This window comes from Phocoena sinus, chromosome 20, assembly GCF_008692025.1.
Source record: "Phocoena sinus isolate mPhoSin1 chromosome 20, mPhoSin1.pri, whole genome shotgun sequence".
NCBI classification, from domain to species: Eukaryota; Metazoa; Chordata; class Mammalia; order Artiodactyla; family Phocoenidae; genus Phocoena; species Phocoena sinus.
In genome coordinates, this window is record NC_045782.1 from 1700171 (window position 1) to 1727919 (window position 27749).

General features: G+C 50.4%; 2 protein-coding genes and 1 long non-coding RNA gene across 16 annotated transcripts in view; 1 reads left to right on the plus strand and 2 right to left on the minus strand.

The window, feature by feature from the left end:
* Positions 1 to 11352, minus strand: part of LOC116745043 — an 85707-nt gene extending 74355 nt beyond the window's left edge. For all 3 annotated transcript variants that reach the window (XR_004347243.1, XR_004347245.1, XR_004347244.1), the window contains exon 1: positions 11190 to 11352. This is a non-coding gene — a long non-coding RNA (uncharacterized LOC116745043). The remainder of the gene's footprint in view (positions 1 to 11189) is intronic.
* ALDH3A2 (aldehyde dehydrogenase 3 family member A2) lies at positions 10973 to 26522 on the plus strand. 2 transcript variants are annotated; one of them, XM_032615337.1, is made up of 11 exons: positions 10973 to 11038; positions 11642 to 11802; positions 13051 to 13282; positions 14052 to 14137; positions 15864 to 16072; positions 17091 to 17208; positions 18883 to 19024; positions 21014 to 21180; positions 22505 to 22604; positions 23556 to 23791; positions 26331 to 26522. In XM_032615337.1, exons 2-11 carry the CDS (start codon positions 11650 to 11652, stop codon positions 26343 to 26345), a joined length of 1458 nt encoding a protein of 485 aa, XP_032471228.1. In that variant the 5' UTR covers positions 10973 to 11038; positions 11642 to 11649; the 3' UTR covers positions 26346 to 26522. The 2 variants fall into 2 exon arrangements, with proteins under 2 accessions (XP_032471228.1, XP_032471227.1); XM_032615336.1 differs by lacking the exon at positions 10973 to 11038 and adding an exon at positions 11449 to 11524.
* The window catches only part of LOC116745039 (multidrug and toxin extrusion protein 2-like), a 33498-nt gene continuing 22963 nt past the window's right edge, over positions 17215 to 27749 (minus strand). For 9 of the 11 annotated variants that reach the window (XM_032615333.1, XM_032615332.1, XM_032615327.1 and 6 more), the window contains one exon: positions 17215 to 18472. In XM_032615333.1, coding sequence (XP_032471224.1) covers positions 18356 to 18472 — 117 coding nt within the window. In that variant the 3' untranslated portion in view covers positions 17215 to 18355. Of the gene's footprint in view, positions 18473 to 21191; positions 22229 to 27749 lie in introns of those variants that run through there. The other 2 variants (XM_032615325.1, XM_032615324.1) reach the window with 1 other exon arrangement.

The window sequence follows — 27749 nt, forward strand, 5'->3', positions numbered from 1 at the left end:
AATTGCTGCGTACAAGAGATGACTGAGAAACATTATAAACAATGCCTGTCTCCTTGTGAGAGGAAACTATTTAAATCACTTAAATATCATTGCGTAACAAAGTGGATATAAAATACCCATTCACATATGAATAACTGCACTACAAAGCCGGCTGTCTAGGCTTGAGTTGGAACCCAGCATAAACTGGGAATTAGTCTGCTAACCTGTTCACATGTCTGGGGCCCCACGTTGGCAAGGGCTCACTGAGGCTGGGCCTCCCGTGGACTCCCGGCCATTTCACTGGAATAACCTCTCGAGTTGAGAAGCAGATGGACGGACAGTTTACACCCTTTGATGGACTGATTCCATTCCTAGGAACCCATCCTAAGGAGAGACTCGGAATGTCGGTTAATTCATACACCCGGGATGCTCGTCACAATGTTAGTAAAGAGGAGCAACTTACAGCATCGCTAATTATTAGAGAATTGCTGATCAAAACTACAATGAGCTACCACCTCACACTGGTCAGAACGGCCATCATTAAAACGTCTACAAATAAATGCTGGTGAGGGTGCGGAAAAAGGGAACCCTCCTACGCTGTTGGTGGGAATGTAAGTTGGTGCAGCCACTATTGGAAAACAGTAAGGAGAGTCCTCAGAAAACTAAAAACAGAGTTGCTACCGTGATCCAGCAATCCCACTCCTGGGCATATACCCAGACAAAACTATAATTCAAAAAGACACACGCACCCCAATGTTCACAGCAGCACTATTCACGACAGCCAAGACATGGAAAACAACCTAAATGTCCATCAGCAGAGGAACGGATAAAGACGTGGTACGTACACACAGTGGAATACTCCTCAGCCATAAGAAAGAATGAAGTAATGCATTTGCAGCTACATGGATGGACCTAGAGATGATCATACTAAGTGAAGTCAGTCAGAAAGAGAAAGACAATACAATATCACTTACAAGTGGAATCTAAAATATGACACAATGAACTCATCCATGAACAAACAGACTCATGGACACAGAGACAGACTTGTGGTTGCCAAGGTGGGGGGGGCGGGCGGGGGAGGGATGGATTGGGAGTTTGGGGCTAGTAGATGTAAAGTACTACACATAGAATGGATAAACAGCAAGGTCCCACTGTATAGCACAGGGAACTATATTCAATATCCTAGAATAAACCATAATGGAAAAGAACATAAAAAAGAATGTATATATATGCATGTCACTTTGCTCTACAGCAGAAATTAACACAACATTGTAAATCAGCAATACTTCAATTAAAAGATAAAAGGGGGGCAATTTAAATGTCCACTATTAGGGAAGCATTAAATAAATGATACAAGGAAATACTAGAGAATTACTAAAAACCATGTCTTTAACATGGGATCGGGGGAAATTACATACTCAGTATAACCCCACTTCTGCGAATAACAGAAAAAATACTGGGAGAAAAATAATTTTACAAGGCTGGAATAAAATACATTGAAATACCTCAGCTTTTATATTTGAGGAGTGAACTAGAGGTAATTTTAATTTTCATCGTTATATTTTTATGTATTTTCACAATATTTCCATGCTGTTAATGTATAATTAACAGTTTAAAAGTGTTATTTAACAAAGCTGAGCACCTGCTAAATAAGTCCAATAGCGAGAAGCACTTTTATGGACAAAAAGCGAGATCTGACGTGTTCTTATTCTAAAGAGCTCAGTGTCTAGTAGAGGAGAGGTTTTTAGGTTTTTTGCTTTTTTAAAGGAAAGCTGAATTGTGAAACCCCAGCAGCTCATAAGGCAGAGGCTCTGGCTCTTTGGTTAAACGGTATTTCCCTGGTGTCGACGACGGTGCTTGGTAGGGATGAGACCGTAATAAATACTTGGCAGTTCTGTGTCCCAAACAGAGAAGGGCGAAATCCTGCTTGACGCTGATCAAATACCCCACAGGCTCCCAGCCTGAACTGGTCATCAAGAGAGACATGACACTGAGGACAGTTACTCATTAAGCCATCACGTGACAACATTTCCAAAAAGTCAGGATAAGAAACTAAGCACCTCTGTTTGTGTGGACACAGAAGGCTCTCACGACAGCTGCGGGATTAAAATTTCACAGAGCAATGGAGACAGATTCAAAATTGTTTACACGGTAAAAATGTACTGGTTGACACAGAACAAAAGGAGCTACTTGAATACATGCTACAGCATTGGGTCAGTCCTCGAATCAGACTACTTTCTGCAGAAAACACAGCTCATCGTTACTAAGGAAATCCACAGAAATTGCAGATGTGGATATAGATGCAGAACGCACATACAACAACTTACCCCAAAAGCACATGACAGATTGTTCTGCACAATTCTATACATTTAGAATCTTGATAAAATGGATAGATTTCTGAAAATATGTATAATTTGCCAAAGCTGACCCCCCCCCCCACCAAAAGATATAATGTCTAAACAAACTGATTTCAGAGAAGGAGTTGTAAAAGCTGTAACAAAGTCCTCCAAAACACCCAGCATGAAAGTTTCATAGAATTTAGCCAAACCTTCATAATACAGATCATTCCTATACTATGTAGATTGTCTCAGGGCATCCAAACGGGAAATAATTTCAATTCTCTTTATGTTATGAATGTAACATTAATGCTATTAATATCAACCCTTAGAAAGATTACATAAAAGATAAAGCTACAGACCAATCTTCCTCATAACTATCATTGCAAAATTCTTGAATAAAATATTAGCAGAGTCCAGCAGCTCGCTGGAAGAGTAGCGCACAGCAATCAGGACTGTTCTATATGAGGCAACCAAGTGGTATCACTTATCATCATAATCGATCTAAGGAGAACAATGATAGAATCATCTCTGTAGGCACTAAAAGGCCATTTGACAAAACCCTCAACCATCCTTGCTGGAAACGTTCAATAAAGCAGACTCCATGGATACCTCCTGAACGTTGTTTTAAAAAAGATGCACACATAAACTTATTTATGTGTGTCTTTGTGTATGCTTTGATGACATATTTAAGACCATTTAAAAATCGAGACGGAGTAACTGTGGTTCAGGCATGGAGCTGGGTGGCCTTTGTGGATGTGGTTTCAGACACGTTCCTGCATCATCGAGAACTTGAATTTTCTGCACCGTATCAGACTCAAGGACACCAACAGCCTTTCTCAAAAGAATCTCTGCCAGCAGCTGCAACCTTATGATATCAAGGTCTCCCCTTGTAACTACGCAACCATTTCAACCCCAGCCAACCCTTGCTTAACAAGCACCCTTACTTCTCGCCAGCTCCAATGCTAACTCTTGACAAACATCTTAACGCAGCTTTGTGGTTTTTGCCTTTATAAGCCTCCCCCATTCTGCAGTCTGGCAGAAAACAAGAACAGCTACTTGAATTGTGTCTCCCAGTCTAGAGTCCTCATCTTGCCTCAAATAAAACTCTCTTCTGTTCCTTAATACAGATTATTGATTATTGGCGTCAACGGTGTGTATGTCAGCCCCAAATCCAACATGCTATTTGGTAGAGAAACAACAGAAGCACTATCTCTGAGGTCCTAAACAAGACAAGCATTTCCACTAATACCATGACAATTTATTGTTCTGCTATAGGTGTTTAGGCAGGAAAAAGAAATCAGTGGAGTAACATCTGGAATGGAGAATATAAAATCATCCCATTATTTGTAGACGATATGATTGTATCCTTGCAAAATCCACGAGAATCATCTGAAAACTACTGCAAACAGCAAGAGGCATTCAGAATTGAAACAAGATAGAAAATTCACCATCATTAACAGCTCTCTACAGACAACCACCTTTTAGACTACGCAACGGAAGAGAAGGCATCCAACAGCAACAAAAGCATACAGTGCCGAGGGATACCCTTTACAAGGAAAATGACAGAAGCATGTCTGAGCAGACGCTAGCATTTCTCAAGTGTTCATAAGATATTTGAACACAGAAGCTGAGACCGCCAGGAAAGCACCTATTTTATGAAAACACAGATGGCCTTCAGGTCTTGGACCGAGATAATAATAAAGAAAATTTTATTTCTTCCTTTCCGATTTGGACCATTTTTAATTCTTTTTCTTGCCTAACTACTCTGTCTCCAGCTTCCAATACCATATTGGATAGAAAGAGCAAACGCAGACATCCTTGTCTTATTCTCGGTCCGGGGGGAACCTTTCTGTCTCAGCACTGAGTGTTCTGTTAGCCATGAGTTCTTCATGTACGGCCTTCATCATGCTGGACAATCTTTCATCTTTTGTGAATCACTTTTACATATTTTTCTCTCCCATTTCACTTTTTTTTAAATGTGGTAAAATGTACATAACATAAATTTACCCTTTTAAGCATTTTAAAATGTATAATTCAGTGGCATTACACGCATTCACCACTATCCATGGACAGAAATTTATCATCATTCCAAATGGAAACCGTGCACCCATGAGCCCACTACCCTCCAGACGTTAGTAACCACCATTCTGTTTCTGTCTCTATGCATGTGGCCGGGTACCCGGCATAAGTGGAATCACGTGATATGTGTCTCCAGTTCATTTTACGTGATTTTGTCAAACTTCCCCTTTTGTATCTCTGCTTTATTCTACCTTTGGTTGTTTCTAAAGTGGTCTTCATTTCTGTTCAAGTGTTCTTTTTCTTTTCCATTTCTTTCCTAAGTTTTAATTACTTGTTTGTCCTCTCCTTATTGTTTTCTCATCTATTCTGTAATCTTTTAACGCATTTCTTTGGGCTTTTTCTTTTCCTTCAAAGATTCTGTTTCGGTCTCTCAAGAAATTGTGAGAATTCTCCATCTGGATGTCCATTATTTCATATAAGGTTTTATCTCCTCTTCCTTAGAGGTGTATGTGTGTACACATGTGTGTAGTGTCTATGCGTGGGCACTGGGTTTGTTCTTTTCTGACTAATACTGATCCGTGGACACAAACAGCTCGAGCGGGCAAGTATCTGCTGAGGAAGAGCATGGTGGGTTAGGGCAGGTATCCAAGGCAGCCTGAGGCTCCAATTCAGGTTTACTGCCTTAACATCTTTTGTAAAATCTGTTTTTTCTTGCCATGGAAATATATGCAAATAGTCATAAACATATGAAAAGGTGCCCAGCATCATTAGTCATCAGGGAAATGCAAGTTAAAATCACACTGAGAGGGCTTCCCTGGTGGCACAGTGATTGGGAGTCCACCTGCCGATGCAGGGGACGCGGGTTCGTGCCCCGGTCTGGGAAGATCCCACATGCCACGGAGCGGCTGGGCCCCTGAGCCATGGCCGCTGAGCCTGTGCTCCACAACAGGAGAGGCCACAACAGTGAGAAGCCCGCATACCGCAAAAAAAAAAAAAAAAAAATCACACTGAGAAACCACTACACAGCTACCAGAATGGTTAATTTTTTTAAACTGACACCATCAAGTGCTGGAGAGGCTGTGGAGCTAGTAGACTCTCACATACACACACACCACACACACACACACACACACTCTACAAACGCAGCCACACACACACATACACACGCACACTACACACGCACCACCACACACACACATGGGGACTGTGAATTGGTACAAACACGACGGAAAGTTATTTGACTACTGAAGTTATGCATGTATCGGCTTCCACATGGAAATTCTCTAGCCGTGACTAGATATAGGGGTACAAGGGGGATGCTGGTAACCTTCTGGGTGGTAGATATACAGGTGGGTTACCTTTGCCATAATTCATGGTACACATTTATAATTCATGCACTGTTTTGTATTTGTATCATATCCAATAAAAACGTAGTGTTTTATTACCCCCCCAAAATATGCTAGACTACATGCAAGGTTCAAACGTGTGATCTCTTCAGCAGTCAGCAGGGAGAGCTTTCCTAAAGGCAAGTGGGAAATAAACACCTTAATTCTCTGAGTCTCAGGGGACGAAGGGTGTGAGTGCAGCCCAGGACTCCTTCCTTCCTTCTGGCCCTAATCTGGTCTCCTAGAAAACTGGCTGATTTGCTCATAACTTATACCACACTGCAAGGAATATATTGAGTGCATACATAGTTTTGAAAATGTTAACGTTTTGTACCTCCTTTTACCCCATCGTGGATTAGTCTGAGGACCTGGATAACAGAATGCAATGTGGCATGTCTCTCTATCATGTTCAGGTCTCTGGGTAGCAAGTGGCAAAAAAATTCAATTCAAACACTGGGTCCCTGACATTTGGAAATTGACTGGTTTCTGAGAGGAACTATGATGATGCCCTTCACAGAGGTGCTTTTAGCTTCGAGCCTTAACTGAACACAAACGATCTTATCAGGACTTGTCTCTGAGCTCTGCCTTCCTCTGTCTCAGCTTTATTCTCAGCGAGTCATTTCCCCTGGGGTGCCAACAAATTAGCTACAGGTGGCTCTAGGATTCTACCATCCGCATAGCTGGTGAGCCCATGGGGAAAGCATGTCTCTGTCATGACAGGTCTAAACAAAGTTCTGGGAGGGCTGAATGGTCAGGCTTGGGTTACCCGCACCGGAGAGGGGTCACAGAGTGGACCACCCACAATGAAGAAACTTTAAGGACAAAAAAGGGGTAATGGACTAGGGAAGTATGGTGGCCAGGCGTACTATATTTCCCCAAAGAAATAGCTTGTAGGCATTCACCCCACAATCCTGTACCTGCAAGTGGTAATCTCACTCGCCCAGAGATACTTAAATCCATGGGCACATCATAATCAAAAGCTGGAAGGGGAGCGTTTCAACTTGGGGGTGAAAGAATCCCCAGTCCACTCTTCGGTTTCATAAACATACCACCTTGTTCTGCTGAAGAATTTGGACATGGGTTTTCTTAGGTCCGTCTCCCAAGGCAATAAAAATAAAAACAAAAATAAACACATGAGACCGAATTAAACTTACAAGCTTTTGCACAGCAAAGGAAACCATAAAAGAAAACAAAAAGACTACCTACGGAATGACCGACAGGGCTTAATTTCCAAAATATACAAACAGCTCATAATACTCAACAACAAACAAACAACCCAATCGAAAAATGGGCAGAAGACCTAAACAGACATTTCTCCAAAGAAAAAATACAAATGGCCAATAGGTACATGAAAAGATGCTCAACGTCGATGATTAACAGAGAAATGCGGGACTTCCCTGGTGGCACAGGGCTTAAGACTCTGAGCTCCCAATGCAGGGGGCCTGGGTTCGATCCCTGGTCAGGGAACTAGATCCCACGAGCATGCTGCAACTAAGACCTGGTGCAAATAAATAAATAAAATAAAAATTTTTTTAAAAGAGAAATGCAAATCAAATCTACAATGAGGTATCACCTCACACTGGTCAGAATGGCCATCATTAAAAAGTCTACAAATAACAAATGCTGGAGAGGGTGTGGAGAAAAGGGAACCCTCCTACACTGTTGGTGGGAATGTAAATTGGTGCAGCTACTATGGAGAACGGTATGGAGGTTCCTCAGAAAATATACTACCATATGATCCAGCAATCCCACTCCTGGGCATATACCCAGACAAAACTCTAATTCAGAAAGATACATGCATGGCTATGTTCATAGCAGCACTATTCACAATAGCTAAGACACAGAAACAATGTAAATGTCCGTCAGCAGATGAATGGATAAAGAAGATGTGGTGTGTATACACACAATGGAATACTACTCAGCCATAAGAATGAAATAATGCCATTTGCAACAACATGGATGCAACTAGAGGTTATCATATTAAGTGAAGTAAGTTAGAAAGAAAGACAATATTATATGATATCACTTATATGTGGAATCTAAAATATGACACGAATGAACTTATCTACGAAACAGAAACAGACTCACAGACATAGAGAATACAATGGTGGTTGCCAAAGGGGAGGGGGCTGGGGGAGGGATGGAGTGGGATGTTGGGATTAGCAGATGCAAACTATTATATATAGGATGGATGAACAACAAGGTCTTACTGTATAGCACGGGGAACTATATTCAGTATTCTATGATAAACCAATTAATGGAAAAGGATTAAAAAAAAAAAAAAAGAATGTATACAGAGAATTCCCTGGCGGTCCAGCGGTTAGGACTCTGTGCTTTCACTGCTGAGGGCCCGGGTTCAATCCCTGGTTGGGGAACTAAGATCCCACAAGCCGTGTGGGGAAAAAAAAGTATATATATATATATATATATATATATATATGTATATGTATATGTATAACTTAATCACTTTGATGTACAACAAAAATTAACACAACACTGTAAATCAACTCTACTTCAATTTAAAAAATTACACACACACAAAAAGAGTTTGGATGTGGTTTTAAAATATGCCAAAAAGAAAACCATCAATTGATCTCTCCAGTTAATAGAAAAAAACGTTCAAGAGTTGGCAGAGTCAAACTCCTGGTGATGTTGCCGTCAGAACTGCGACAGATTCTTCCTGAGATCCTCCTGTCTAATCCTCAGCAGAAGCAGCAGCCCTTTACTGCTCAGAGATTAACTTGCCTTAGATGACACTTTGATATCATGCCTCAGATTGCCTATTTTCACGTTGGAATTCTGTTCATTATTTACATTTTTAAAAATTGTGGCATGAGTCCTATGTCAGTTTCCCTAGTCCCTTACATAACATTCCTTAGCTCAGGGTTTAAAATGGTTACTCAATGAACTCTGAGCCCATTTAAACATCACCACATGGTTCCAGAAACAGGTTTCCCCCATTTTTTGAAAGTCTGCTTTACACCACTGTGCTTTTACTAAAGACCTGCTTTAGTACCTGTGTTTGCTAATGGAAAGAAATCCAAAGAGGATTTTCACTTTTAGGAGAGAGGGAGGTGAAGAGTGAAAATAGCATACAGCGTTTGTAACTGCTACTTGGCTTTACTCCATTTTGGCTTAGGGACAGGTTCCTGGGAATGCTCTCCTCTGGGACAGCGGCAGAATCCTGCACTGACCTTAGACCGTGGGCCTACTGTGCACAGGCAACGCTTGGGTATGAAGTTGGCTTAGACACCGGTATGTGCGGGAAGCTACAGCTTTTCCCGGTAAAGTAAAAGGCCTGCTCACCAGGAACCTCCCCTTTACCAGCAAGATCACTGTGGTATCTCCATGTGGACTTCATGTTTTTGGCCAAAAGAAGGCAAGGAAGAAGGCGAAGGAGAGTTTGATGGTCATGCCACCTTCCTTCCTTCACCAAGAATCTCTTCAAATAACTCTCAAATTACTGTGGCTATTGAGAAAGCCACAAACGTGGACAGTGCAAGACACGGAGGCTGGAGTACTTGAGACTGTACCATTCCTTTGTTCAATAAATATTTACAGAGTACCTACAACCGACCAGATTCTTTGCTTGGTACTGACACTACGTTGAACACGAAAGACAGACACAAACAAATGGGTAAGGGACAGAGTGGCAGAGCCTGGTATTTCAGACATGGTGGTCAGCGACGGCTTCTTTAGGGAGGTTACATTTAAGCAGAGATGGAATTAACTTAGCTGAGCACTCCAGGCCGAGGAAAGAGCAGAGTGCAAAAGGCCCGAAGTGGAGGTGTGCTTCTCGTTCTGTGAACAGCAAGAGAAGCACTCCACTAAGTGGGAGAATCATACAAACGGAGCCTGGAGAGGAGGCTGCAGGCCAGGACACGTACGGCTAGTTGAGTATTTTGGATTTTGTTCTATATGTCACAGGAAGCCACTGGAAAGCTTTGAGCAGGGAAGTAAGAGGGTCGAGGGTCTTGTGAAAGGATCACTGACAGCTGGGCGGAGAATGGCTGCAGCAAAGCGTATCAGTCAGGATCCAGCCGTGAAAAGAGAACCCGCTCCAGTTACTACAGGTGGAGGGGATCTGAAGAGTAAGAGGGGTCAGAGGGACGCATGGGGTGATACCACTGATGAGAAGCTGCTGAAAATTCCCCTGGCTGGAAGGAACCCAGGGGAGCTGCACCAGCACCGGTGCCACCTGGAGATGCTGTCACTGTCATCCTGTATCTCCTAGAGAGCGGCCACCTTGACCAAGGAAGGAATCATCCCAGCTCCTCTTCCACTACAGAAACACCCAGCAACTGCCACAACTCACTGGAAGCCAGCTGGCAGGAGAACCGGGAAAAGAGTTCACGCACTCTGGGTGTCTGTGGGACAGATTATAAAAGGGCAGGTGCTGGACTGAGAAATGACAGATAAATAACCTTCACCGAGTCCACAGTAGAAGCAGGAAACCCAGCAGGAAGCTACATAAAGTGCCGGTGAAAATGATTATGGCTTGAACTAGGACAAAAGTAGAGCTGAACATACTGGTTGGAGTTCAGAGGAAAGGGTGGGACCAGATGGGATTTAAAATCTTCTCTGACCACCATGCACGGGATTAGATGAGGCTGTGACTGGAAAGAGAAGAGGTCCAAGGACTGAGCCCTCAGGCACCTGAACACGTCAGGAGGCCTGGAAGGCGAGAAAGGTCCAGCAAGGAAAAACCCAGAGGACTTGGTCAGGGAGGGAAAAGGAAAACCGGAAGAATACAGGGTGATGGCGAACAAGCAAACACACTGTCTCCAGAAGATGGCAATGACTGCTGGGTGTGGAGGCCAAGTGATCAATAAACAACTTATCATAAGACTAAAAGAGGGTTTTTTTCCCGGCCAAACAGGACTATAGCGCAGGAGTGCAGTCTCCACCAAGGAGGAAAGCGCTCTGGCGAAGCATGGTTTTCAACACAGTTTTTTATATCTTGTCAGGACAAAGAACACACATCAAACAGGACGACAGGATACATTCCTTCAAGGTTTCAAAAGAGACAGCGAGCCAGCACGACCCCGGCGTCTGGGAGGGAAGCTCACCCTCGAGGGAGCGCCAGCATCGGCGTCCCAGGAAAGGGACAGACATCCCCACCTTCAAAGTGGAGTCCTTCACGTCTGGATAACGCATTCTTTCCCCGAGTGGTGAAAGCAGATGCACGAGACAAACAACCACGTGACAAGCTGATAAAATCCAAGTCAAAGCAGGTAAAGCCAGAAGGACTTCCGGCAATCTCCGCAGGTGCAGAGGAGAGCGAGGGGAGAACCCAGCTGCCGCGGGCATTGTCACGTGGGTGCAGGAGGGGGGATCCGAGCTAGCTGCCCCTCTAGGGAGGGAGGGGGCAGGGACCTGGGGGGGGGGGGCGGCCCGGAGAGCGGCTGGTAAAGGGTAAAGGAGGGTAAAGGAGGGCGTGGGGGCGGGGCTGCTGAGGGGCACTCACCTGGGCGCCGAGTCCCCGCGGCTCCGAGCTGGAAGGGAGCGGGCCGGGCGGGCCGAGGGGCGCCGCGGCGTAAGGGCGACGCCTCCTGAGCCGCTGGGCGCGGGGCCCGGTCGGCGAGGTCGTGACCGCGGGGCCCGGGCCCAGCCCGGTCCGACGCGGCCGATCTCACCCCCTCGCCTGCCGACTCCTGGGGGCGGGGCCCACGCGGCGTCCGGCCTGCGCAGGTCACGTGGGACACGCCGGCCAATCGGCGCGCAGCTCGGGGTCGACCCGGGCTCGCGGGGCGGTGGCGGAGCAGTTAGCTGCCGCGGAGCTAGCGCGCCGGCGGGACGGAGGTGCGGCCGGGGTCGCTGGGCCCGGGGACGGGGGGCGGGGATGGAGAGGCACCGCCCGGCGGCCCCGCGTCCGGCCCGCTCACCCCGCACGGCGCCCGATCTCCCCTGTCCCCACAGGACTGGCCATGGAGCGCGAGGTGCAGCGGGTTCGCGCGGCGTTCGGGTCCGGCCGCTCGCGCCCCCTGACGTTCCGGCGGCGGCAGCTCGAGGCCCTGCGCGCGATGGTGCAGGAGCGCGAGAGGGACATCCTGGCGGCCATCGCCGCCGACCTGAGCAAGGTGCGCCCCCGGGACCTGCGCTCCACGGCCTGCCCCTTTTCCGCGGGCAGCTGTGGCCCTTCCCCTTCCCCTAGATTTGGGTCGTTCGTCCGCTTCGTGTGTTGCAGGCCTCTTCCTCCGAGTCGGGTTCTTGTCTTTCAACTTTGCGGTTTCTTATGCAGACACAGGGTTTTGCTTGTCGTCGTTGCGCTCAGATTTCCCTCGATGATGTTAGGTGTCACGTCTGTGCACCCGCGAGTCACCCGGAGACCTTGTTGTACGATGCGGACGGTGCTTCACTGGGTCTGGGGGGAGGGGGTCTGAGAGCCCGAGTTTTTGTAAGAAGCTCCCAGGTGATGTACCAATGGAACCACGCTTTGAGTAGCAAGGTCTTGGGGGAATGTTTCGGGTTTAAAAATGGTCCCCTATGTTTTATAACACTGTTGTTACCATTTTGTTTTTAATTTTTCTCTTCATTTTAGGGGTAACAAGGCCTTGCTCTGGCTTTGCTAGGCTCCTTCGGCCCCTCCCCCTGGAAGATTATTTTGAGGGGTAGTAACATCAGTAGTAACAACAGGAACTCAAAAACTTCCTGTATAGCACTTTTGGTGGAGAGGAACTGTGATGTCAAATAGTCAAGGTGGAAAGAAGTCTGACTCATTCACTCTACAAGCATTTCTGAGGGTGTATATATAGGATTACTAAAGAAGTACAATAAATTCCTTGCCCTTGAGGGCTTTAAGTTTGGTTGGGAAACAGAACAGGCACAGATAAAGTGGGGCTATAGTTTTAAGCCAGAGTATTAAGGCTGAAATGTTAAGATATAGGGGAAAGCATAATGACTATGGTTTATAAAGTGTGATCAAGGCACACCATTATTAATTAGGGAAGTTTTCGTGAAAGAGTTAACGTTTAAGCCTGACTTTAAATGGCTTGGATCAGTAAAGAAGGATTTAAAGGGATTGAATATATTAAGAAGGTAATTAGCAAGTCCTTACTGTGGGCTTGGAGGACACACAGGAATCTGCATGGCAGACCAGCTAGTCTGACAGGTTTGCCTGTCCTGATGCTTTTTTTTTTTTTTTTTTTTTTTTTTTGCATTGCCGTAAGGCTTAGTTCCCCGACCAGGGATCAAACCTATGTCCCCTGCAGTGGAAGCACAGAACCCTAACTACTGGACCGTCAGGGAATTCCCTGGCCCGATGCTTCTGACGTTCAGGGCCAAGTGTGTCATGCCCACAAAGGTTAACTGTGACCTTCTTGTAACAGAGTGAATTCAACGCATATAGTCAAGAAGTCATCACCGTGCTTGGGGAAATTGATCTCGTGCTGGAGAAGCTTCCTGAATGGGCCGCTGCTAAACCAGCTCAGAAGAACCTGGTCACCATGCTGGACGAGGCCTACATCCAGCCAGAGCCCCTGGGAGTCGTGCTGATTATCGGAGCTTGGAACTACCCCTTTGTCCTCACCATCCAGCCTCTGATAGGAGCCATCGCTGCAGGTCTGGTGTCAGCTTCCGTCCTTACGCTGTCTTCGAGAGGCGTATTCTCTGAAACTGGTTGTACATTAAGGACAGTGGTTAGTTAAATGCATTTGCTGTGGTGGCTCGCCTTGGTTTACACCAGCAGTGTATTGAGAATTCATAAACGTTATTATTACTTGTTCAGTGGGCTCCAGAGATTTCTGGGGTGACTGCTTTTTGGGGCCCTGGAGAATGGACCTGCGAGGGTGTAGAGGCACGCGCGAGTCCACGGGCCCAGGTTTGGAGTCACACGTCCATAGCGTCATGTGGTTTCAGTTGCCACCTCTGGCTTTGGATGAACCAGTTGATTCTGTCTGACCCCTTTCTTCATTCAAATAAGGGCTCTGGGAGGAATGCTTGGGTCTACAGCAAATGCCAAGGGATTCATTTCTCAGTTAACCACGATCCAGACGAACGGCTTTATGTTGGCAAAGCTTGTCTGTGCGATAATCCCAGGGCAAAAGGAAAATCCAAGGGTGGGAGTGAGAACAGTGAGAGAAGGCCAGAGGCCTGGGGGAGCCTGGCTGGGGCCTCCCGTCAAGGACCTACGTGGTGAGCACTGAGGAGTTAGCCTTGGGGAAAGAGGCAGTGGGGCGAGCGCTCACGCCTATGGTGAGGAAGACAGAACGCAGAGCCAGAAATAACCAGAGGAATTAACCCTTAGCCTGTGCTCCCCACAGGAGCTCCGTCTCGTGGATGTTAGAATCGCTCAAGTACTAGACAACGTCCTGCTTTTTGCTTTGTTTAGGAAATGCTGTGATTATCAAGCCTTCTGAAGTAAGCGAAAATACAGCCAAGGCCTTGGCTACGCTCCTCCCTCAGTACTTAGACCAGGTAAGAGGACCTTGCCCCCTCTCTGGCACGTCTGTCTGTCTGTTTGGCACATCTGTCTGTCGTGGGGAACATACTCTGCTCTTCATGCTGGCTTGCGTCATTGGTGGTCAGGCCTCCACACTCATTTTCCCTCAGCCTCCCACGGCTGGCTTAACAAGAGAAGTTAAGTTCCAAAAAAACTGTGGAATAGTTCAGCTGTTGTAGTTACACAGTTTGGCCAGGCCCGTGGCTTTATCGGCACCCCTGCTATTAACAAAGCCTCCACTGCCATTTGGCATTTCGAATTAACCTTTGATCTGACATGATTTTAGGTGTATCCTTTTAGTGAGTTATTTAATGAGGAACTGGTACCGTGCTGGGTGCTCTTCATGAGGTGCAGTTACGTGAGCACACGTCTACATTTAAACGGGCATGTTTGTGGCCCGAAAGCTACAGAAAGAGAAAGGCCTCCTGACCCAGAGTGTGGACCCTCACTCAGAGTTACAGGGCTGGCATTTAAAAGTATCGGAAGCTGGGACTTCCCTGGCGGTCCAGTGGTTAAGACTTCGCCTTCCAATGCAGGGGGTGCGGGTCCGATCCCTGGTCGGGGAGCTGGCATCCCGCGTGCCTTGCGGTCAAAAAACCAAAACAAAAAAACAGAAGCAGTATTATAACAAATTCAATACAGACTTTGTAAATGGCCCACATCAAAAAAAAAGTATCTTTAAAAACAAGAGTATCGGAAGCGGTGGAGAAAAGACGATCTCTGAAGCAGCGGTCTGATGCCCCCCGTGGAGGAGATCGTGACGCCACGTGAACTGGGGCCATTGGCTCTGCGTGGAGGAGTCCTCGGTGCGTGCCAGAGAGACGCAGCTGTGCAGCATCGCACCTGTAGTCGGCCACGTCTTCTGACAGCGGCCTACAAGCCAACTCCGGTTCTCGGAGGAGCCGTGCTCCCCGTGTTGGCTCATCCCTGCCACGGCGGCCACGGAGCAGTGTTGTCCCGGGGCCTGGGGTGCCCAGGGCAGTGAAGGCGGTGAGGTAGGGCAGGTGCTTCACTGTCTGTCCCTGCCCGGATGGGCGTCGCCATCGCGGCCCTGCCTCCCTCGGCTTGTCGGGGACCAACCACACAGGCTCTGTGGATTCAGGTGGAGGCAAGCTAAAGCTTGAAACACCTGTCGGGCCGCTGAGCTGTGAGTAGAGATGGAGGGGAAACACGGGGCCCACCGGCCGGCTGGTGCTCGGTGTCCCGCCGCCGCTCTTCACACCGTGACCATCCTCTCTCGTGCGACAGCTGCAGACGGTCGCACGGTGCACGTGAGGGTTCAGTGCAAAGCGCTGTGACCTCCTCCCATCACAAGAGGAGGCTGAGGCTCGGAGGCGTCGGGTGGCCGCCAGCGGTCACGTGAGCCAGAGGATGACGGGGCGCAGGTGCAGCCCGGACCTGCCCCTGGAAGCGCTCCCCTGCCGGCCTTTGCACACATTCGGGGAGCAGTTACTCGGTTCCCCCCTGTGCCCTGAGCCCCACGCTGAGCCGCGTGCAGAGAGGACGTCCGGGTGGACGCGCCTGGGGCCTGTCCTGTGGTCACCGACCGCGGCCACGTCCCCACAACCCTCCCCTCTCCCAGCCCCCGTCTCGTGGTTTCCCGGGGCCTGTCTCCACCTTTTCCTGGTTTCTCTGAATGTTACGTGTTTACATCAGATGATAGGATCCCTTCGGTGATGCGAGTGTTTGTCTTTCTTGAAGGACCTGTACGCGGTTGTTACTGGTGGCGTCGAGGAAACCACGGAGCTTCTGAAGCAGCGGTTTGACCACATTCTCTACACGGGAAACACCACTGTTGGAAAAATTGTCATGGAGGCCGCCGCCAAGCACCTGACCCCAGTGACCCTTGAACTGGGCGGGAAGAGTCCGTGTTACGTTGACAAAGACTGTGACCTGGACGTTGCCTGCAGGTGAGACAAGTTATCTGGACTCCCCCGGCAGGCTGGCGTGCCCTGTACCTCGTCGCTGGGCATTGCCGTTGATGTCCTCACAGGGACCAGAACTCCTTCACAAACCACACCTTGGCGCCACAGCCGGAGGAGACGAACACGAGGTTGTGAAATCACACAGCTGCCCTCAGGATGAGGAAAAGCCATTTCTGTTCTCTAGATAGTAGACCTGGCGAGAAGTTTTACTGTTCCGATAGCCGATCCAGGAAGTAGATAATGCCAGGGATCCTGTGTGCCTCATAAAATCTTTAAATTTCCAAAGAAAGGGCTGATCTCTTAACTGAGTTCCTTTACTGATAAAACCAATAATTCTCATCTTTTAACTGAGATGAGAATAATAGCATCTTGCATCTGAGAACCAGAAGATGCAAGGTTTCGGGTTGTCGCCGCTGAATCAGTCCAGCTAACAGGAAGTGCCACGCTGGCATGGCGTGGCTCTCCCTCCCTTCAGACAAGGGGAGCGGGTTGGCTCTGTAAGTAGACGTCTGCTTGCTGGAACAGGGGACCCCAGTTCGTGGGTTTCCGTCTGAGCCCGGGCCCAGCGTCCCAGATCGGGGAGGGCTTCTGGTCCTGCTTGTACCTGGCATCTTGCAGCAGGACCGAGCCACGGCAGGAGCCGTGCTATCTGTGGAACCCCTGTCCTCCCAGATGTCCTCTCGGCCGGGGTGGGAGGAGGAGGGGGTCAGGAGGCTGTTTCCCTCTTTTCCTGCCACAGGCAGTGGCTTCCCCGCGTGTAATGTTTCTCATGAACTGGCAGGAGGCTTTCCCTGCTTTGTAGAACAGTCTACGCCGATTGAAAATGCGTCCTCAGTTCCAACCGACTGATACAGAGATGAGTTTTCGAAACATTTTTTATCAAGATTACCAAATACATTTACATACTAGTAATCTTGACAGCTAGCTGAAAAACGTTCAGACGGCGCCGAAGCGCGTGACAGGGGCGTGGGGACTGAACTCTGCCTGCTTGTGCTTTTCCCAGACGTATCGCCTGGGGCAAGTACATGAACTGTGGCCAGACCTGCATCGCCCCCGACTACGTGCTCTGCGAGCCGTCCCTCCAGGACCTGATCGTGCGGAAGGTGAAGGAGGCTGTGAAGGTTCGTGTTTCCCACCTCTGGGTCCACTGGTCTCACTGGGATACAGAGTGAAATCAGATGTTTGCAGGGGGCATCGCCCCATCCCCTCCCGGGAACATTCCAGGAGCACGTGACTGAACTAATTTCCTGGCTAATGCAAAGTGCTTTCGTAGAACGGGGTTGCAAGGTGAGATTGGTGCTACACACACTGACACTGTCTAGTTGGTTTGTTGATGGCACAACTGGTTAGGTGTAGAACGGACCTTAAAAAAAAAAAGCTCAGTAGCTATTGTGTGGTCTGGGGAGAACATCGCAAGGCCTCTGCGGTGTGGCCAAGGCCCTCGCCGCGGCTGCGGCGATCAAGGTTATCGGTGCTCGGCTGTGCCGGCCGTTTAGAGAAGCCGGCAGTTTCGAGGAACGTGCACCCTTGACGCGGCCATCAGTCTTTGAGGGCGTTTCAAATGGCCATCTCTAGCGAGGGGACCAAGGAAGGCTACACGGTGGTGTCCTGAGCTGAGCCAGAAGGAACGTAGGACTGGGACTGGAAGAAAGGAAGGGATGAAGCTGTGACAGTTCAGCGGTGGGAGCCCCCTGGGTGGAGAAATTATTGAAACAACCGTTGTTCACTCGCCGGGTACTGACCGAGCCCCGAAAGGAAGGCTCCAGAACACCCAGGAGTGACGTAGGTGAGCAGCAAGGTGACGTGGAAGTTGGACGTTAGTGGCGGGACCGCGATGGGGCCGGTCAAGGAGAGCGTGAAAGGGGAGCTTGGCCCGACTCTGGGAAGACACTGGGGCTGCTGGGGACGTGCTCGGGTGAGTGTGGTGAGGAACTGGGTTCCCAGGAGGCGTGTGTTCTCTCGTCACCGTGGCTCTCCACTGGGGGTCACTGGGAGCCGTTTCAGAAAAGCCCCCCTCCGAAGACAGTGGTCCAGCAGGGCTGGGGTCTCCAGGTGATGCTGAGGTGCGGCCAGCGCTGAAAACCACTCCTGTGGCTCCGGCGTTGGGGCCCAGGAACACGCATTGCAACATGCTGCCCGGGAGCTTCCTGCCTCCCGGGTTCGAGGTGGGTGCGGGGGGTGGACCGTGCTCAGTGCCGCTGGAGAGTAGATTGAGAGCTCCCGCGGGGCTGACTGCTTGGCTTCTGAGGCTCTCTTACTCTGGTTGATTTACCAAGACTGTGTTTTGATCTTTTGAGTGGTTTCACGGTTATCTGTGACTGGTGGAAGTTCCCGTCCAGAGAAGACCTGACACGAGGAAATAGCACAAAGCTCAGCAAACCCTTTCTGCAAAAGGGGAAAAACACAGGCGGTCAGTGTTTTAGGCTTTGCAGGTCACAGGGCCTCTGCCACCACCACCCAGCTCCTCACAGGACAGCAGCCAGAGCTGATAGGCAAGCGCACGTGTGGCCCCGACACGGGGCGAGACCCCCCCTACTTGCTCTGTGTCCACCCCCAGGAGGGACCCATGCCAACCCCCGAAACCGTGGAAAATGGGAGACTTGTGTGTGTGCTTTAACTCCTGTCCTTGACCTGCCAGAGCACTTAGTCTTACTACTGTTAAAGGATTTGGGGGCTGGGGGGTTGGATTCTGTAAGGATACAAAACCAGATTTGGGGCCATGGTGAATTTTATAATTATTAAAGAAATTAAAATATGGGTCTTTGGTGACAACTAGATACTACTGTTTTCAACAGGAATTTTATGGAGAAAATGTAAAAGAATCCCCCGACTATGAAAGGATCATCAATCTTCGTCATTTTAAGAGGATACGAAGTTTGCTTGAAGGACAAAAGATAGCTTTTGGCGGGGAGACCGATGAGGCCACACGCTACATAGGTAACGGAGACTCATCTCGTCCTGTAGGGAGGGGCCCCTTAACAGTTTTTATGGACACTTTTTACGGACGCTGAATAAACTATTAGGTGCAGAGTGTTTAATAAGCTATTAAATACTGCTTTCTGGTATACTGCTTTGTTACAGGCGAGTTGAAGATGATTTTATATATGTATACGTTGAGTAACTCTATTTAGTTGTTTGTATTTACACGCGTATTTTATCCAACTGTTTCTTCCTGGCAACCTTGAGAAGCAGAACCAGACTCTGTAGTTATTTCCAGCTTACGGCTGGGAAAACAGCCCAGAGAAGGAAATAGCTCAACCACAATTGCACAGCTAGCCGACAGCCAGTACTGTTCCAGAAAGAATGTTTTCACCTATCATGCTTGACCTCGCTGTTGACTTTCTTGTTGTGTTCTTTGTTTTTTTGCCACGAGTATGTATCACTTTTGAATTTTAAACACACTTATCTAAAATAACACCTAAGATGAGGGAAGAATCACTCATGGGGACTTCCCTGGTGGCGCAGTGGTTAAGAATCCTCCTGCCAATGCAGGGGACATGGGTTCGAGCCCTGTTCCGGGAAGATCCCACATGCCACGGAGCAACTAAGGCCATGCGCCACAACTACTGAGCCTGTGCTCTAGAGCCTGCAAGCCACAACTACTGAAGCCCGCGTGCCACAGCTACTGAGACCACCTGCCACAACTACTGAAGCCCACACACCTAGAGCCCGCACATCTAGAGCCCGTGCTCCCAACAAGAGAAGCCACCGCAGTGAGAAGCCCGCGCACCGCAAGGAAGAGTAGCCCCCACGCGCCGCAACTAGAGAAAGCCCGCGTGCAGCAACAAAGACCCAACGCAGCCAAAAATAAATAAATAAACAAACTTATTTTCAAAAAAGATCACACCTGAAGTTGGCGAAGAAGCTGCTCCGCAAATCTGTTTACCTGTTTCCTCTCATCATCACCAAAAACCCCAGCTTTTCAAAAACAGAACTTAAGGGGCTTAAACAGTACGGAGAAAAGTATGCTCTCGGCCTGTTAGTTCAGCGGCTCCGTAACACCCCCAGAGCCGTGGGGGTTCGTCTTTGTGTCCTGCCGGCCTGGCATGTTGACTGCCTGCCTCTATGCCCATCAGTGGTGAGAGGGAAGGTCGGCCGTGATTAGCGCAGACTAGTTAGGAGCTTCCCCCGACCTGGTCCAGGGTCACCTCACCTAAGCACGTGGCTCTGCCGAGGGGGATGGACACCTCTCTGGCCCAGGGAAGCCGCGGGCAGCGGATCTGAGGCAGCGGCTTCTGTACCCCCGGGCGTGCTGGAGAGAGCCGTCCCGTGCCGTGCCTCCAGGACAACCTGGTCGTAACTGTGGGTGGAGGAGAGAGCACACTTGTTCCGTCAGGTGTCTTCTCCTGTAGTCGACCCTCCAGCCCGTCCGCAGGGTCTCCCCAAGCACTGCGGCTTGGGGACTACTTGGTGTGGACACTGGACACCCCACAAAGCTCTTGAGGATCCGTGTCGTCCTCCGGTCTGTGTCTTTCCCCAGAGTGGACGGAACGCTGAGATAAGCCTTAGGGAATCCCACCATTTCATTACGTTTTCTGAACCTGACGCAGTTGTAATCAAGATCAAAGAGAGCACAGGCAGGAACGCACTTCCATGAAGAAGCCGTACTGGTTTGATCCACCGAGGGGCCCTCTGTGCTCCCAGGAAGGCCTGTCCACAGAAGGACGTAGCAATGTGGTGCTGAACAGGGTTAAACATGCACAGGTTTTACTCAAGCCTGTACCTCCCCCTGGGTTTGCACAAGGATCCCTGATGCACACGCGTGGAGATGTAATATTTGCACGGTTCACCCACGTACTTGGGACTTGTCTCAGTAGACGACACCTGGGCGGGAGTGGGGAAGGGATGGGTGGGTGACCCAGTGAGCCAGACGTGAGGTGAGGGTTTGGCATTTCTGTCTCCTGCTTGAGCGTTTTCATTTTTCAGCCCCAACGATACTCACTGATGTGGATCCTGAAACCAAGGTGATGCAAGAGGAAATTTTTGGACCAATTCTTCCAATAGTGCCTGTGAAGAATGCAGAAGAAGCCATACAATTCATAAATGAACGCGAAAAGCCCCTGGCTTTCTACGTGTTTTCTCATAACACTAAGGTAAACTCCCCAGCGTGCAGCTCGCTCTCAGAAGCCATGCTCCTTCTCTGCTGTACAGCAAATGCTGACTATTTCGTCCGATGCCAGAGTCCCCCAGCCCTGGGTAATGAGGCCCTGGGGTTAGGGCTGTGACCCTTCCCTTACTCCCTGGGGTCAGAGCTGAGTCTTCGGGGCGAGCGTCACAAGCCTGGTGACTCACAGACGCCTGCCATGTCACTGGGAGACGTCTGAGCGCCAGCATCAGAAGCGCTTCTGCTGTTGATCCGCAGGGCGTCCTGTGGTAGAGCCCCGGCTCTTACCCACGCGGCGTCCACGGCCCGCAGGGCAGTGTCTCTGGCGCTGCTGAGGGAGGTGCTTGGGAAGCCTCGGACTTGGCTTTCTCCAGCCACGGGGCTTCATGGTTGGAATGGTGTTGCCGTCCCAGCCGGGCCGGCAGAGCACACGCCAGCCCAGGCCCAGCAGCCCTGCCGCCGCCCTCCACGCGGCCCGTCCGTATGCACCTCGAGGACTGGCTGCTGCTAAGGGACAGTGGCCTCAAGGTGGGCCAGTGGGCCAGGAGCCTCTGAAGAAAGGGGAAAACTCGGAAGGGAGGGTGCAGCCAGGTGAGGTCGACGAGTTCCCACGGCAGGTGTTTTCTGCAGAGCCTCTGCCGGGGCCACGCAGGGAGTCTCGGGGCAGCTTCTAGAGCTGGCAATGCTGGCGGTGCTGGCGCGGTACCGATCTCTACAGGCCGTCCAGGAAGACCAGACGTGCAGGGCTCAGCTAGGAATGGGTTACTGACACACAGCGGTCTGACGGTTGAAATGACCACAGGCAGTGGTGGACGGAGTGGAAGCTGCGGTCTGCGGCCCAGGCACAGGGCAGCGGGTCAGGCTCGGTCCCAGGGTCGGCAGTGACCTTTTCTACAGAGGACTTGGTGGGTCAGCAGCCAGGGGAGGTGACATTTACCAGTCCAGTGTCATCGTGCCCATTCATGTCCTGGGCCAACCAGCGATTTCCTTCAAAAATAGGATGCTACCTCTGAAATCTTGAATCTTTTTTACATTTCCTGCAAACGAAATGATACCTGTTAATCACATGCCATCCTTTAAAGCAGAGATAGAGAAATATTAACAATTTTAAAAATCTGGAATATAGCCTGAACCATCCCTGGTAAGAAAGGCCCTGGCTGTGGTCCCGGGAGTCCAGCACTGGGGTGTGCCCGGGTGCGTGGGCCCAACTCTTCAGGCCGTCCGGGTCTCGCTCAGTGCCCCGGCCTCGAGGAGGATGTGGGTCCCAGGCCAGGGGCGACTGACCCGGAGCCTCTGTTCCTTCTCGTCCTCAGCTCATCAAGCGAATGATCGACAGGACGTCCAGCGGGGGCGTCACGGGCAATGACGTCATCATGCACTTCATGCTCAGCTCCCTGCCCTTCGGAGGCGTGGGTGAGGCCCCCTCCCGGTCAATGCCCCTGCAAGCCGCTGCCTGGGGTCCACCTCTGTCCCGCCCCCTGCTCTCCATCCCCAGTCTGTAATGACTGTTCTTTCTTGCGTTGCTTCACTGGTTTATGGCCAAAAATCAGGTCTCAGGCCAAAAATCAGGTCTCAGTTGAACTGATAAATGCCCTCTGTCCTTTATCGAATGAGGTAGCACGTGACGGGCTCACAGCGCCAGGAGCAGACAGCAGCCAAGGGCTTGAACGTCCCTTTGCTTTTTGGGGCTAAAGGGCAAAACGAAACAAAGCACTATAGAAAGTTACAAGGGAAAATGTAGTAGCCTCCGAGGCAGAAGCACTGTTAACATTTTGGCTTGTCGTTTAGATTTTCTTCCTTAAAATGCACGTCTCGTGACACACGGCACAGAGTCTCCCTGCAGCTTCGGCTGTCACCTAGGTGATGCCCCAGCGGCCCCGCCCCAGTAAGCTGCGAGCCGGGTGCCTCGTGCCACGTGCTAGTTCGCCCGGCTCACGTGACCGAGCAGGGACGTGAGCACGGTCCCGGAGCACAGGTCCAAGAGGCCTGTTGCCACACAGCCGCGTGACCCCGCTGTCCTGGCCTCGGGCACCTTCCAGGAGCCTGGGGGAGCAGTGGCTCAGCCACGTGCCACGGCGGGAACAGGCACAGGCGGCTCTTGGAGTGGACCGCTTGGAGTCCCCTCTCCCTCTCAGGAGGTGGGGCTCTGGTGAGAGTGAGCTTGGTCCCTGGCATCAGTGACAGCCAGCACCCCGGGAGCTGCTGGTCCCTGCCCTGCCCTCGGAGAGCGTCCAGTGCCAGGGGCCCGCCGTGCGGGGGGCGCTAGGAGGACGTCCTGGAACGAGCCACGTGCGCCGGTGGAGGGGTGCGGCCGGAGCGCCGTCACCCACAGCGGAGCCCGTCTCGTCTGTTCCTTTATTTCAGGGTCCAGTGGGATGGGAGCGTATCACGGAAAACACAGTTTCGATACTTTTTCGCATCAGCGTCCCTGTTTATTAAAAAGCCTGAAGCGAGAAGGCGCAAACAAACTCCGGTATCCTCCCAATAGCCAGTCGAAGGTGGACTGGGCCAAACTGTTCTTCCTGAAACGGCTCAACAGAGGGAAACTCGGGCTTCTGCTGCTCGCCCTCCTGGGCGTCGTGGTGGCGGCGCTCATGAAGGTGAGTCCCCGGGACTCGGGCGCCCGGCGCCTCCAGGTGCACCTCTTGCGTCTCGGGAGCACCTCCGGTCTTTCAAGCAGCTCTCCCCTATTAACTTCCAGAGCCTAAGACTGAGGTCAGGGAGCTTCAGGCTAATGGGCCGCCCTGCTTTTCCGGGCATCCCTGGCTGCCTCTGTGCTCCGGCGGCAGGGACCGTGCAGCCCACAGGCCTCAGTCCTTACGGGGGGCATGTAGCAGCCTCTGGTCGGAGAGTTTAAAGCCCCGTCGAGCGTGCTGCCGAAGTCCGAGCCGCCTCACCCTCTGATCCTCTTGCTCTTGGTGCCTCAGCGTCAGTTTGGTTCCTGGGTGTGCAGGAACCCGGCGTGCGTGGAGGTGGAGGACAGCGTGCCGGGGACGGGGCTGGTGGGGAAGCAGCTGTGCTGGGGGAAGCTGGCCTGTGGCGTTTCTCTCTGGTGACTGGCCGTTCCGGGCGTGGACTTGCTAAGAGACCCTCATGACGGCCAGCGTCCAAGGACGGTCCGTATCCTCAGGGAGGAGCCAGATTTGAGCATTTAATGGAAACAGCTGTGTTCATATCTGTATTTTGTTTAAATGTTGAAAGGGGGTCGGCTCACCTTACAGTGTCACAGCTTTGGTGGAACTGGACCTACCGGTCACGTCTGAGATCGTTTGGGTTTCCTTGGAAATACCAGGCTGTGCTGAGGAGAAAGGCCCTGTTGATTTTTCTGGCAGTTCACAGATTGTGCCGTCCTGGGAGCCAGGAACGCCAGAACCCAGCCCTGTCTGTTGAGAGGAGGTTGGGCTGATTCTTTCCTTTCTGTCAAGTGGGCCAGCTTGGGGTGTGTTCTCTTCCAGTCGTTTGTTTTTCTACACTTGGAGGCTTAGGCGATATCAGAAAAAGAATGTCTCCAGACGTTCTGGACCTTGGCCTAGAGAGTCAGAGTGTGAAAACTTAACTTGGCCACAGGTTTCCAAGGGTGAGGTCGGCTTGCTGGACTCTCAAGATTAGAGGTGGTGGCTTAGCTGGGTCTGGGTGAAGCATTCATTACTTCCAGAAAAGGATGGTATCATGCACTCAGCTGTCCCAGAGGACGTGCCCGCTGACCCCCACTCGTAGTCACCTTCCTTTGTTTCAGAATTCGAGAATAATCTTATAAAAAGCTCCAGGTCACTATTTATTTTGGTTTCGAGTTGTTTCGTTTTTTTCTTGAAACTTCGACTTTAGAATTCATGTAGCAGACTTAGTGAATCAAAACATCTTGTGGGGTGTAGAACTTTCTCGTTTTTTTTCTTCTGCTTCTTCCTGAGGTCGGAGGTGCGCTTGGGTCTCTGGTCACTATCTGCCTATCTTTTTTCCCCGAGACGTGGGTCCCCAGCCTGACAGGCATCTTCTTGGTCTGGATGGAGTTTCTTAGCCTCATGGAAAATTTGGAGGTGCAGGCTGACTGTGCCCCGTATTCCCAGGAGGGCTCCCCCAGGTGCAATGCCCCGTGCCCCACAGGCTAGGGCAGGCCAGGTGGCCCGCCCAGAGTTTCCGAAAGGGTTTGGCAGACAAGCCTTTCTCTGGTAGGGTCTAGAGAAGCAGCAGTGTATAAAAACGTTTATTGGGCTGGGAACAAGAAAATATGGCTTTGACCCCGGGCTCTGGGACCGACTTAATTATGGCTTCGGCCGAGGCCTCTTCTGAGCCCACAGAGCGAGGGCACGGGCACCCGGAGGTCCAGGCCGCTTCCAGCCGCACCTCTCTGCGCTCCTTACTGGGGGCCCATGTGTTCGTCGTCCCGATTGTTTTGGATTCAGCGTGAGATGGCGTAAAGATTGGGGGTTTCTCTCCTCTTTGCTGCTTCTCTGCTCTTCTCTCTGTGCTTTTACCCGCTTCTTATCAAATCACCTTTTAAACAACTGACTCTGAGCCTAAACTGTCCGTTTACTTGAGGAATCTACTGGCGGTAATTGCAGACATTTTTCTGAAATTGCTTTTTGCGCTTAGTAGTTATTTTGTTATGTGCTTGGATATGATTTTAGTAATTCACTTTACTAGAATTAGAATGGATTTGGAACATTTTAAAATGGGAAACTGAAAGCTGCAAAACTGTCAATCCAAAGGGAACATGTCAGAACCTCAGAGTGGGGGAATTTTCTCTGTGCATTTTACACAAAGTAAAGTTCCAGTAAAGCTTAACATAAGCTGTGGAAAGCATTTGGGGGTTTGTAAAAGTTGAGGAAAATAAAAGGTTCAAATTGAACGATGTCATCGGGCCTTTGAAAATTAAATCCAACGTTTGAACTCTGCGGTTGTGGCCGTGCTTCTTTAAGCCTCAGTGGGTACTGGTGAAATTCACCACTGCTCTGGGGGAGGGCATGACCTGTCATCCTCAGCCCGGCCACACTTAAGACTCCTTAGGGATCTGTGGGCCTTGTTGACATGGTCCTTAGGACAGACGGTACGTGTCAGGGTCCCGATCCCGGGCCCATGTTCCAGGGCTGGTGGGGGCATTGCAAACCAGTGGGTAACCCAGATTCCTTTCTCCTCCCCCAGGCTGGATGCTACTGAAGAGTGATCCGTAACGCCTCGTCATCCTCTCTACTGAATTATTCTTCTACCAAATAATTAATGAACCAGTAATTTTTAAATCCTGCCAAAAATTGTAAGACAACATGCAAATGCACCATCGCCAAACCTAAAAGTCATTGCCACTCACCATTAATAAAACTCACCGTTTCAGCCAAAGCCCAGCACTCGCCCGCCCAGTAGTGAGACACTCGGAGAACCCCCATCCCTAGAGCTCTGGGCTGGGGGAGGGGAGAGCGTGCTGGGTGAACCTGAGTTCACAGAACCTGCTCAGCGACTCTGCTGCTCACGGGACATGGGACACCCTGCCCCTACCGCGGGCATCACCCTGTGACCTTCCAGAGCCCAGCCCCGCCCAGGCTTCCAGGCCTCAGTCCAGAGAGGTGAGGCGAGGTCTCCCAGCCCCCTTGGGGTTCGAGGCACTAGAACTGAGGTGGGGGGGCTCCCTGTCCCTCGTCTGTTGGGACTTGAAAGGCTGACCTCTGGGCGTCGGCCCTCCCCTCGCATCCACTCTCTGTCCTGTCTCGTGCTTGGTTTGTGATGGTCCGTGCGGCCGTCCACACATGGTTTTGTGACGCACGTCACTCACTCAGAGCATCTTGTAAATCCTGGAAGACAGTTGCCAGTTTCATACAAGTATCAGCTATCATTCCTAGGGTGCAGGAGTTGTAGAGCTCTGCGTCTTACAAAACCCACCTGGCATTTTTTACTGCTGTCCTGAAAGTACTCGTAACAATACTTATCCTCGCATAATAGGACCTTCAAGTTGCAAGTTAATGGCCCTTCAAGGACAAATCGAAGTTTCTTATTTCTGTAACACAAGGCAAGTAAATTTCCCTTTTTTAGACTTGAGAGAGATGCCTTTCTGAATAGATTGGGTCCACAGAACTTAACGGGGGACCATTTCCTGTCCTGGATGGCTCTGCAGCCCGAGAGCCTCGGGGGCTGGTGAGGGGGCGTCTGGAGGAGGACCCTGAGCCACAGCAGCTGCCCCGCCAAAGGGGACGGAAGACAAGACGCAGGGAGACGACACCACCCCCCCCCCCCCCCCCCCGACCCCCACCTGGGGCACTTCAGCCAGATGGAAAGTCTGAAGGAGAGCCCTCGGGGCAGGGGGCCGGTGGTGGTCCGGGCTGCAGGGGCCGCACCCTCCCCGCCTCCACGCTTGAGAAGACTCGGCGGCTCAGTGAGAGAGTGTAACTCACTCTAGGAACGTGTGATCTACCACTGAGTGGACTGCTCCGTTAGGCTGTCTGCAGTACGTTACATCTACATCACAGGACAGGGTGGCGAGAATCAATCACTAGGCTAGTTTAGGAAACAGCTGCTTAGACCACTATCAGAATAATCAGTCATAAAATAGCTCAGACAGAGTTTCAGTACGGA